A 13,081-nucleotide genomic window follows, 5' to 3' on the forward strand; every position below is an offset into this window, starting at 1 on the left:
TAAAATAGACTATTAAAATTAATTCCCCCTATTTCTTTCTCATTTTCTAATGTGACTACAAGTAAATTTAAAATGGTCTCTGTGACCTGCATTCTGTTTATACTGGTCAAAGACTCCACTAAGTCATGAAAGACCAAGGACATGAAAACACTGTGACCAGGTCCAAGCCAGGCTGAAGGGAAGGCCACTTCAGCCTGGATCCTGAGGAAGGATGGGGAAGCATGCTCATTTCTGTGGCGATGCTCGGCTCAGAGATGGGCCCAGGAGACAATCCCCACCCACCACTGATTTCTAAGGACAAAGAGTTTTCCTGAAGTTATCACAAATTCATTAGCATGTGCCTGCAGCCATCATTCCTAACCATTATGCCTAATCTGTCATTAATCCTGACAGATTTGGCAAAAAGATTCTTAAATTGCACCTCCTTTTCTGCCAGCTCAGGTCTGAGGACAACTGGATTTTTCTTTCCCTGATCACTCTGCTCAGATATCCACAGGACTTTTCCTTTTCTTCAAAAGTTCAATACTACAATGTTCACTACAATGTTCCTTGGTGTTGGCCACTTTAGGTCTGTTTTCCCTGGTATGTGATATTTGCTTCTAGTAAGTATTTATACTGTGTTTTTCATCAAAGTTTTCTTGAAATAGCATTTTTAATGTTTGTTCCATCTCATTGTTTGGTTTTTGTCTTCAGGGGCCTCTATGACACGTAATGTTGAATCTTCACTATCTCATCTTCTACACAATTTTCTCTCAAATCCTTTTTGTCTGTCTTCATTTCTTTTTAAATTAAAACTTCTCACCTTTTACTCTTTTACCATATCTTATGCAATAATGAGATGTAACTATGTGTCCTCTGAAGTCGATTTGGAACTGTGGACACTAAGAGCAAATCCCTAGGCAGGCCCAGCTCAGTGCACACTTTTTGAGTTCTATGCAAAAACTTCACCTACAATCAGGTCAATTTATCAATAACGACAAAAGCAGTAGAAGCTCCAACCCTTGCAACCAGTCCTCTCCCAAGTATGCTGCACCTGAAAGAAGGGGGCACACTTACAACTATTGATGTCAGGTCTTCACTCTCAAATCGCCCAATTGCCAGTTCCAGGGACTTGTACATGGCAGCGGAGACGCGCTGGGTAATCAGACGATTGAGGTCGATGGACCTGCCCAGAAGCTGGGCACAGAGGGTGGAAAGTGTGAGCACCAAAAAACAAACGTGCAAGAGAATACGTACCTACCCCCAGAAAGCTATTCCAAAAGATAAGACAAATAACGTACAAAATTTAGATGGCAGTATGATCAAATATCCTATTTTCCTAGAGCTGAAATTCTGCAAGTCAAAGCTGTAAAGTGCTTTTTGTAGTGTTCATTGCAGTGAATTTGCACTTACGTCACAGGCAGAGATGCCAAGTCTCCTGGAGAACCTGGGTCTGTCACTTAGCGTACCCCTTGTAATGGGTTCGGGGCCACCTCCCAGCACAGACTGGCTTGTGTGTGCCTTACCTCCACTGTGTCACAGGGATGAATAAGAGAAAACCACTCCAACTCTACTGCAGAGTAGTAACAAGGGTCTACCTCAGTATCATTTCAATAGCATAAAGACACAGACAAAACTCTGGTGAAAATGCCCCAAAATATGAATGGCGGTTATCTGTAGACTGGAGAAGGGAATGGCAACTCACTCCAGTATTCTTGCCAGGAGATTCCAAGGACAGAGGAGCCTGGCGGGCTGTATAGTTCATGGGGTCGCTAAGAGTCAGACATGACTGAGTGACTAACACTATCTGTAGACAGAATGACATGAACTTTCCCTACAACTTTCTGTATTTTCCTTTTGATTATATATACACATATTATTTTTAAAGCAACAAAACAAGCAGTGCATTTTTACTCTTCATGCCGGCCAAGGAAGAGCTCCTCCCCACCGCTCTGGAAGTCTGAGTTAATCAGTTGTGTCTGACTCTTTGAGACTCCATGTACTAGGTTCCACTGTCCATGGAATTTTCCAGGCAAGAATACTGCAGTGGCTGCTGCTGCTAAGTCGCTCCAGCCGTGTCCGACTCTGTGCGACCCCACAGACGGCAGCCCACCAGGCTCCCCTGTCCCTGGGATTCTCAAGGCAAGAACACTGGAGTGGGTTGCCATTTCCTTCTCCAGTGCATGAAAGTGAAAAGTGAAAGTGAAGTCGCTCAGTCGTGTCCGACTCGTAGCGACCCCATGGACTGCAGCCTACCAGGCTCCTCCGTCCATGGGATTCTCCAGGCAAGAGTACTGGAGCAGGGTGCCACTGCCTTCTCCAGAGTATCTTCCCAATCCCTGGATTGCAAGCAGATTCTTTACCACAGAATTTGAGCCACAGTGGTAAAGAATTAGCCTGCAATGCAGGAGACACAGGTTTGATCCCAGGGTCAGGAAGATCCCCTGGAGGAGGCATGGCAACCCACTCCAGTATTTTTGCCTGAAAACCCTATGGACCGAAGAGCCTGGCGAGCTGCAGTCCATGGGGTCGCAGAGTCAGACACGACTGAAGCTACCGAGCACACCACTATAACAAGTGCCCGAATCTCCTTCATTCAAGTTCTGACTTTTGGGCTCCTGGAGAGGCCCTGCGCTGGGGCCGAGCCTCCAGGGAGCTGTGCCGGGCAGCCGTCCCTGGCGTGTCAGCTTATCCAAGGGAAACTGTTCATCTTTAAAATCTCAGCTGTTTACAGGGATGTTCCCACAGCCACATGCATGCTGACATCCATTAAACTCTGAGAAGCTCTAGGGAAAACCCCACTTTTCCGCTGCCGGCTCTGTATCTCCCTGCACCCAGGAGAGGCCTGGCTCACCTGCACATGCCTCTGCTTGAGCAGTGTCTCATAGCGGTTCGATGGCGGGAGATGGATGGTTGCGCCCTGATTCTTGCATTCTGATCGTAACCGTTTATCAAGAAGCAAACTAGCACGGAGAGGAGAGAGGACAATTTCTCATGCACAGTGAATTTTAATGGAAATGTCAGATCAAATTGCCCAAGATTTTATACCCAAATTGCTAACCACGTACTTACCTTCCTGCCATAACCTTATAATATGCAAATATCTGGTCTGCCAGCTTATAAACAAATTGGTCAAAACAGAGATTCACCTGAAGAAAAAGAAAGCATGCATTGAATTCTGCTTCTCCAGGGATTCCCCTGGCAGTCCAGTGGTTAGGACTCTGCACGTTCACTGCTGAAGGCACAGGTTCCATCCCTGGTAGGGGAATTAAGATCCCACAAGTTGCACTCTAGCCCCAAATTTTGCTTTTCTGAGTTAAGATCACATTTTAAAAAAACTTAAAAAATTTTTTTTGATTGAGCAATTAAACTTCTAAGTATTAATCTAAAGGAAATGAAAACACTAACTCAAGAAGATATCTGTACCCCAAAGTTCACTGCAGCACTATTCATAATAGCCAAGACATAGAAACAAAGTAAGTGTTCACTGATGGATAAATGGATAAGATGCGGTATGTGTGTATACACAGACACACAGACACACACACACACAGTGGAATATTGCTCGGCCATAAAAGATAAGAAAACCCTGCCAATTTTCAAAAACATAGATGGACCTTGACGGTGCTAGGCTAAGTGAAGTAAGTCAGACAAAGACAAATGCTGCATGATCTCACTTATATGTAGAATCTTAAAAGATAAAAACAAACTCATAAATTCAATGAACAGATTGGTGGTTGTCAGAGGTGGAGCAGAGGATAAATGGGTGAAGGTTGTCAAAGGTACAAACTTACAGTTATAAAATAAGTAAGTCCTAGGGATAAAAAAACCTAAAACCACAAAACCTTGACCCTTCCACAAAATCTCAACCCTTTGTTAAGGCAACTACAAGAGGTTCTCATGAGAAAGGATACAACTTTACAGTCCAATGATAGCAAATTAAATCCATTTCAGTGGGACCAGGAGTAACCACCACACTATCACTGAAAATTATGTCAGAATCTTTCTTAATGATGGAGAAAAATACTTCAATTCTCCTAAATAAAAAGAAATATTAAAAAGTCTCTCTTTATCATGTACTCCCAGGGGGCTAATGTGCACTGTATTTGGGCTCCGCCAGGGGGTATAGTCAAGGCTACGGCTTTTCCAGTGGTCATGTGTGGATGTGAGAGTTGGACTATAAAGAAAGATGAGCGCCAAAGAACTGATGTTTTTGAACTGTGGTGTGGGAGAAGACTTTGAGAGTCCCTTGGACTGCAAGGAGATCCAACCAGTCCATCCTAAAGGAAATCAGTCCTGAGTGTTCATTGGAAGGACTGATGCTGAAGCTGAAACTCCAATACTTTGGCCACCTGATGCGAAGAGCTGACTCATTTGAAAAGACCCTGATGCTGAGAAAGATTGAGGGCAGGAGAAGGGGACAACAGAGGATGAGATGGTTGGATGGCATCACTGACTCAATGGACATGGGTTTGGGTAAACTCTGGGAGTTGGTGATGGACAGGGAGGCCTGGCGTGCTGCGGTTCATGGGGTCGCAAAGAGTTGGACACGACTGAGCAATTGAACTGAACTGAGGTGGTATATCCCTGCCTCCAGGCTATATGTCCCAAGGGCATCTGCCCATGGCCTCTCCTGGGCTGCCAAGACAATTCAGGAGATGCAGGGTGGACAGTCCTGGGACTTCACCCTCAAGACTATATTCTCGCTTGCAAATGGGATTAGCTCACCCCCTAAGCTGTGGCGCGGACACCCTGCACTCAGAGTGGTGCTGCCCCAGGGCCCCCGGGCCTCTCTCCCCAGCCCATCCAGCCTCACCAGGGGGTCCAGAGCAACTCCCCGAGGAAGTGTGTCCTGTGGTGTTCATGGGATATAGGGAATGAGGCCCTTCTGGCATGACCTAAAACAAATCCCTTATGATCAAACAGTAGCAGTGACAAATAGATTCAAGAGATTAGAGCTGACAGAGAGAGTGCCTGAAGAACTACGGACGGAGGTTCGTAACGCTGTACAGGAGGTGGTGACCAAAACTATTCCCAGGAAACAGAAATGCAATAAGGCAAAATGGTTGTCTGAGGAGGCCTTACAAATAGGTGTGATCACGCATCTAGAGCCTGGAGTGTGATGTCAAGTGGGACTTAGGAAATCCTAAAAGATGATGCTGTGAAAGCACTGCACTCAATATGCAGCAAATTTGGAAAACTCAGCAATGCCTACAGGACTGGAAAATGTTAGTTTTCATTCCAATCCCAAAGAAGGGTGATGCCAGAGAATGTTCAAACTACTGCACAATTGCACTCATCCCACATGCTAGTAAAGTAATGCTCAAAATTCTCCAAGTTTGGTTTCAACAGTATGTGAACTGAGAACTTCCAGATATTCAACCTGGATTTAGAAAAGGCAGAGGAATCAGAGATTAAATTGCCAACATCCACTGGATCATAGAAAAAGCAAGAGAATTCCAGAAAAACATCTACTTCTGCTTCATTGACTACACTAAAGCCTTTGACTGTGTGGATCACAACAAACTGTGGAAAATTCTTAAAGAGATGGGAATACCAGACCACCTTACCTGCCTCCTGAGAAATCTGTATGCAGGTCAAGAAGCAACAGTTAGAACTAGACATGGAACAATGGACTGGGGTTCAAAACTGGGAAAGGAGTATGTCAAGGCTGTATATTGTCACCCTGCTTATTTAACTTATATGCAGAGTACATCATGCAAAATGCCAGGCTGGATGAAGCACAAGCTGAAATCAAGATTGCCAGGAGAAATATCAATAACCTCAGATATGCAGATGACACCACCCTTATGGCAGAAAGCAAGGAGGAACTAAAGAGCCTCTTGATGAAGGTGAAAATGGAGAGTGAAAAAGCTGGTTTAAAACTCAAACATTCAAAAAACTAAGATCATGGCACGAAGTCCAATCACTTCACGGCAAATAGATGCGGAAACAATGGAAACTGACAGACTTTATTTTCTTGGGCTCCAAAATCACTGCGGACAATGACTGCAGCCATGAAATTAAAAGACGTTTGCTTCTTGGAAGAAAAACTATGACAATCATGGCATATTAAAAGGCAGAGTCATCACTTTGCCGACAAAGGTCCGTAGAGTCAAAGGGATGGTTTTTCTGTAGTCATGTATGGATGTGACAGTTTGGCCATAAAGAAGGCTGAGTGTCGAAGGACTGACGCTTTCGAACTGTGGTGCCAGAAAAGACTCTTGAGAGTCCACTGGACTGCAAAGAGATCAGACCAATCAATCCTAAAGGAAATCAACCCTGAATATTCATTGGAAGGATTGATGCTGAAGCTGAAGTTCTAATACTTTGGCTACCTGATGCGCAGAGCCAACTCATTGGAAAAGACCCTGATGCTGGGAAAGATTGAGGGCAGGAGAAGGGGGCAACAGAGGATGAGATGGTTGGATGGCATCACTGACTCAATGGACATGAGTTTGAGCAAACTCCAGGAGATAGTGAAGGACAGGGAAGCCTGGCATGCTGCAGTCCATGAAGTCGCAAAGAGTCAGACACAACTTAGCAACTGAACAACAACAATGGGGGGTGAGACCGATATGTATAATGAAATCTGTTAAGGTTAAATTCTCTTATATCCTGAGCTAGAAAATAAGATTTATCTCCTTAATTGCATGTACACAGACTTAATAATTCCACTTAGAGGAATTTTTCCTCAAGAATAACCCAACACAACTAAAAAGTCACATGCAAGGAAGTTCATTAAAGCATTATTTATAATGAGTAAAAAACAAAAAGCTAGAACTAGAGAAATAAAATAGAGATTGGTTTAGTCCATCTGTTTCATAGAATGACCCTGTTCTAGACTGTGTTCATGCAAGAAAACAGGCAAGATATGTGGTGCTTATGACATGGGGTCATGTGAGACATGGGATCATGTGAAAAAAATGTCACCCAACAGCTGATGGGTGGTTTGAAGCTGGTTTGAAGAACACAATCGTCCTGTATGGATGCATAAAAAAAGTGCTGATAGAAGGGTTCATCCCAAAATGTTTATTTCAAAGTTCATTCCATTGTTTAAATCTCTTTGTATTACAAAGAAAGTCTGCTTCCTCTAATATTCAGAGGAAAAAGGAAATTAAAGAAAGTCTGTTAAAAGTGCCTGGGCCCTTACCTCTGCCTCGATTTCATCATAGAGAAACTGCTTGTTGAACCTGGTGAGGGCGTAGTGGGCGCTGTCATTGTATAGGTCCAGGGAGTAGAGGACGTACCTGCAGAAGGGCAGACACGTCACCCGGCCGCCCACACGGGCTTTCCTGGCTTCCACACCCTCCCCTCCACCAGAAATGTGACACTCACTGTTCTCCTTCCTCATGAGGAAAAATAATTTCTTACTTCAAATGCCAAATTTGGTTCCTGTGAGTGCCCTGACAAAACAGCCCCATCAGGCAGGCTGGGCTTTTGGCAGGACACGCGTGGTTCAGCCACGCCCAGGGCACCGGGCAGGTCCATGACGGCCTCCTGCAACTTCATCTTCTCACTTACCGTGTTTCAAAGATTTTCAGGCCAATTTGCAATTTTTTAATAACCACAAGAATGAGTCACTTTCTTACTTTTAAGAATAAACTGCCTGACCTAAAAAGAAAAACATACAAAGGTCCCGGGCCCCATAACTGACCAAGAGCAAATCTGGTGTGGCCAAAGCCCCTCTTACCCTGGACAAAAGGTGGTAACGAGCAGTCTGCAGAGGTAAGGTCTCGTTGAGGGCATGAGACACGTGAGCAGCAGGCCCAGCGCAGCCCTCAGAGAGCACACACACTCACCGAGACCTCTAACGTCCCGGAATAGATGGCACTGCTGCTACAGAGGGAAGGAAGGCTGCTCTCCTGGTGTGCACAGGCCAGGAAGGCGGGGAGGACCGCTGGGCGGGGACCCCATCTGCTCACCACACGACACCCTGTTTGCTATTACTTTCCCTCCATGGATTTCATATTTTCTGACCCCTTCATAGTCTCTGACCCCCAGCCCTGACCCTGAGCCTCACACTAAACAGTTCCTCTCCCAAATCCATCTGGGTCTGAGGCCATGCCACACTAGAGGTCAGGCTACCTCTCCCCTTGCTAAGTTCCCAGGACCTTGCTGGCACCTGGACACAGAACTTATTAATCAGTTTTATTGCTTGGGCACCAGATTTCAATCCAAAGCCAAGACACCAGTTCCTTGTATTGATCTCTGAAGTCTCACCGCAAGAATTATGACTTCAAATGAAGCACTGAGAACAATCGGCCCCGCCTCCACCTCCCAAACACCACCAAGGACTTCAAACATCATGGACAGGAGGCTGGGACAGGGCTCCAGAACACTTACTCCATCATTGATGCCTCTTTGGTTTCCAAGATGTGGTCTGTCAGGATCCAGGGCATGGACATCTCAATGGGGAATTGGATCCTTCTGCCCATTGTCAACTCCAGAAAGAACTCTCGGAACCACAATTGCGAAAGGTCACAGCACTGCTGCAGTGTCTCTTAAGGGATTCAAAAGACACCACATTAATCTTCTATAAGCAGAAAAGACTCCACAGGGCAATGCAAGGGAGCACGTGCCAGTCTCTCAGCCCTGGGCCTCGGCGAGTGGACATGAGCATGTGCCTTGCACACAGTGTGGCCACAGACAAAGCCACTTGGATGTGCTGATTCTCGTTCACAAACAGGAGAGTCAGCGTCCAGCACTGCAAGCCCAGCAACACCCATCAACAGGACATGGTTAACACCGTGCGCCTTCTGGCAGGATTTGTTTTACTTGGGATACAGACACAGTATTGTATTCATACTTAGTGCATGTCTATCTAATGCAAAACAGATTGGAAAAAAAATGTTTCCGTCCTTTTATGAAGAGAAAAACAAAAGCCTAACTGTTACTATAAACCTATAGCACTTGCAGCCAAGACAGAGGCTTCGCCCCCTGAATAATGTACAGCTCCATGAAGGCCAAGGGCGTCCACAGGCACCATGGTCACCCCAGGACGGGATGTGCAGTGTGCACCTCAGGTCACCTGCTACTTTCTACACTTAGCCTGGGAGTGCTTTCTGAAGCCAGGTGACAGCGACACTGGCCTGAGTTGCTGACCCAGTGTAGGTTACAAAGACTTTGCATCTAGGTCACTGGGCCAGCCCAGCCCAATGAGCCTCACCCTTCTAAGGGCCATGCCACATGGAGGAAGTCCCCGGCCAGCCATGCATTTAAAGCAACAGGCGAGGAAATGCCACGAGGGTTACAACATGTGTCACTGCCTGGGAGGACAAAGGGACCACAGCAGGGGCAGCCAGCCAGGCAGGAGCTTTCGAGACATGTTAGTGGTGTTAGAATATGCTGGGGCAGACACTGGTCAGCAGTAGGTCTTACCACTGAAATTTATCAAGTGGGTGTAGAAGAATGACTCTCGATGAAATTTTTCTATGTCCAATATGGTGGGCCCCTCAAGGCTACTTCTCAAGGTTTTCTTGGAACCACTTTTGTCTGCAATGAGGGACTCTAGCATGGTCCTCACCATGTAAAGCTGCATTATCCAAGGAAACATTTGTAGGGGAGAAAATATACATGGCACATTAGTTACAACAAACACAGATAAACCACGAGAAGGTCTGCCCCGCTGACACTGTGCTGGCTCCTTGCAGGGGCAGCACCAATCCACATGGCCAAGTCGTTGCTGCTTGGGACAAAGAACTCAGAGCCTCATGTCATAAACGTCAACAAGAAAAACAAATGATGTCTTACCACCAAAGGTTAAAAGGGGCGGATAGACGTAGGACTGCCTCAGAAACGCGTTAACCACATGCAAGAGTCTTTCCGCGCCCACAGACTTGAGCTGCCTGAGCAGCTCGGCAGAGCTCAAGGACTCAGCCATGGTGCGCACCAGGTACAGCTAAACACGGACAGACAGGAGAGCGTTAGTCACGGGGGCATGGGACAAGGACGCACGCGGACGAGCAGGGACATGCACGCTGGCAGACGGGAGGGACAGGCCCGGATGGCACCCTCACCCTCCGCCCAGGCACCCCAAGATTTCGTAACTGGCAATTCTCCGAAAGGCTGACAGAAGAGACTCTAAAAGCCCACAACACAGAGCTGATGAGAACACAGTTCCCAAACAGGAGGGGGAAAAAGCAGAGGGCAATGAAATCAGACGTGAGGATCAGAGGAAAGCTGCTTGAAGGGGCAGGAGGGAGCTGAGTGTGCAGGAGAAAGACTAGCAATGGTAGCTGAAGACCAGGGATATAGCAAAGCTATGTTTCCAAATTTCCAAAAATTTTATCTTTAGGAATAATCATTTTTTAGACTCTACGTAAAAATGATAACCACACATTTAAACACCCACCAGGAAATACAGTGTAAATATGGACACACAGACTTTCATCCACATTTTGGGGATAGGAGTTGATGCAGTCAAATTAAGTTCTGCATGCAAGTGACCAAACCTGGGACTCATGGGGCGTCTATACCCTAGATTCACTTGGACAAGGAATAAAGAAGCAAAAAAGACCCAGATGTACTTGGCCACGGTGAGGTCATTTCACTCCGAGCCTCCCACCAATCCCCAGCTCACGGTCACCCCACTCAGTAGAGCAAGGAACGAGAACCTGGGTGCTGGAGGGTCCTACAGCGCGCCGCGGCACTTTAATGTCGAAGCCACTCTTTGGGTCCTTCTCGCCTCGCAGGGCTGGGTCGTTGAAGGGCTCATGCCCTGTCTCCCAGTCACACACAGTCTTCCTGATGGCCTGCAGGACACTAAACCACCAGTCAAGTTGTTAGGGTGTGACAAAGTATTGACATCCTCAGCACTTTTACAATCACAGTATCCTAACTTAACTCACAGCCAACTCTGACACAAGAGTTCCCTTGTGGGCAGTGGGAGGACGTGGCAATGAGACAGTTCAACATCACTTTCAAAATAGACCATTTTCTTGGGGACATTACCACCCTCAGAAAATCTAATGTGCTGGTATTTTGCATCAATTAGTCCAGAAGTGGTGTTTGATTTCTTAAATACTGAGTCATGCTAAGGGCAGCAAGAAGACAGGCCCTAAACATCCACTCAGAGTTCAAACAACCTTCTCGAGACTTATCCCATTTTCTCACTTGAATATGGTCACCAACACAATCCTGGGGACTCTGTCCCCACCTCATTTGGACATCCGGATTCCACCACTCCCAACAGGCACCACATTCAGGGCAGACACACCCACACGCCCACTCTGATCACTTTGAGCTAGACTGCACTGCACATTTCCCACACAGTAGCAGTGAGGCTCCTTGCAGCAATACTGAGGCTCACTGAAAACATGAAAATTTTCACTAAGCCTTCCAGGTGAGAGAACAAAAACTAGGAAGCCTGACAGCGTAATAAGATCTTATTAGTGACATTTATATCAACTATAAAGCAACAAAAAGAAATCACTATCCATGTGAGCCTCTCTGAGCTTCATTTTATATAAATGTCTCTGAAAGACGACTTTATCTAAAATGCTGAACATTAATAGAAACCTAGCTTAAGATTGCTGTAGGATCTCTGAAATACGTATGAGGTTTATGACTAATTTGTAGGACAGGCCATAGGAATAGAAGCAAAAATACTGTAGATAATAAACTTTGAAATGGGAGATGGATGCTGAGTTGTGTGTCCCTACAGTCCTGATAAGCAGAACTGTTGCACAGATTTTGAGACGCACCTATGTCTAAGATACCAAACCCTTGTTCCTGGGTCTCCAGACTGCTTAGACCTTTGTATCTGACTTATTGTGGGTTGTTCAGGTTAATAACTGGACCCATTACATCACATTTAGAGGAAATTCACCAAACAGGTGTCTGGAGGTTGAATATAAGTGTACTGAGCATATTTATAAAAATGTGACCTAAGCTGACCCTTCCGTTATGGACGGTTGTGCAGGGAGGTGTGTGCAGCAGGGCTGACCTCTGGATGACATTCTTCTTCTTCTTGATGGCCTGCCGGAGTGGCTCCCTGAGGGTGACCTGGGAGAAGTCCTGTAGTGCAGCATAGACGGTGTGGCGGATGGCATGGTTGAACACACTCTCCATCCTGCCCATCAGCACCTGCAGGCCTTTGATCATGGCAATCACCTGCAGGAGGACATGTGACCTTCAGTGTGTGGAGGGTGGCAAGTGAGCCTGACACACGCAGGCGTCTGCCTCCCCTGAGCCCAGGCCCTCCTGTTTTTGCATCTGCAGCTTCCCTGTTTCTGGGTCTGACCCCATCGCACTACAAGTGCCTGACGGCAGGGACAGATCTGCTTGGCCTGGAGCTAACAGGAGCATTTGGTAACTGACTCAAAACACTTCTCAATCTACTAGGGTACATCTCTCTGTGAAAGACTTCAAACATAAAAGAAGAAAAAGATTGAAGAGAGCAAATCTGTTATTATCTGGAAAAGAAAAAAGAAATTACAAGTTTGTAACCCAAATCCCATCTGTTAACAATGGCATAGTGAATTAAAATGCATAGAAAGTCAGAAGAAAATGCAGTGAACTGCTTAAAGTTCATTTTTGTGATGGCACCAGAGACAGGATTCTATCCTCAATTCACATGCATGTTTTCTCTGTTTGCTTGGAGGATTTATATAATGAACACAGGTTGCTTTTCTAATGAGGAAACAAAGGGAAATTTTCTATTTAAAAAAGCAAATTCTCCAACTGAAATTGAACTGATTTCAAGCTCACAGCAATCTAAAGGAAATCTAATCCTAAGGAAATCAACCCTGAATATTCACTGGAAGGACTGATGCTGAAACTCCAATATTTTGGCCACCTGATGTGAAGAACTGACTCATTGGAAAAGACACTCGTGCTGGGAAAAAGTTGAAGGCAAGAGGAGAAGGGGATGACAGAGGATGAGATGGTTGGATGGCATCACTGACTCAATGGACATGAGTTTGAGCAAACTCAGGGAGATAGTGATGGACAGAGAAGCCTGGTGTACTGCAGTTCATGGGGTTGCAAAGAGTCAGACATGACTTAGTGACTGAACAACACTAACAACATATTCAAACTATGGAATGTAGGAAAGGTGTGCTGAAAGGTAAATCTGGAGCTTTGGACTAAATATAACAAC

The 13,081-nt window shown here is 45.8% G+C and overlaps 1 protein-coding gene across 2 annotated transcripts in view; it reads right to left on the minus strand.

The window, feature by feature from the left end:
• CYFIP1 (cytoplasmic FMR1 interacting protein 1) overlaps positions 1-13,081 on the minus strand; it is a 75,828-nt gene that overhangs the window by 29,183 nt on the left and 33,564 nt on the right. Inside the window, exons 13-20 of one of the 2 annotated variants that reach the window (XM_070463916.1) lie at positions 11,927-12,093; positions 10,596-10,743; positions 9,361-9,514; positions 8,326-8,482; positions 7,133-7,229; positions 3,052-3,128; positions 2,834-2,942; positions 1,057-1,176 (exon numbers count right to left, since the gene is read on the minus strand). In XM_070463916.1, coding sequence (XP_070320017.1) covers positions 1,057-1,176; positions 2,834-2,942; positions 3,052-3,128; positions 7,133-7,229; positions 8,326-8,482; positions 9,361-9,514; positions 10,596-10,743; positions 11,927-12,093 — 1,029 coding nt within the window. Of the gene's footprint in view, positions 1-1,056; positions 1,177-2,833; positions 2,943-3,051; positions 3,129-7,132; positions 7,230-8,325; positions 8,483-9,360; positions 9,515-9,732; positions 9,881-10,595; positions 10,744-11,926; positions 12,094-13,081 lie in introns of both variants that reach the window. The other variant, XM_070463918.1, reaches the window with a different exon arrangement.

The sequence above is a fragment of the Odocoileus virginianus genome, unplaced genomic scaffold (assembly GCF_023699985.2).
Source record: "Odocoileus virginianus isolate 20LAN1187 ecotype Illinois unplaced genomic scaffold, Ovbor_1.2 Unplaced_Contig_9, whole genome shotgun sequence".
In the NCBI taxonomy this organism is placed as follows: Eukaryota; Metazoa; Chordata; class Mammalia; order Artiodactyla; family Cervidae; genus Odocoileus; species Odocoileus virginianus.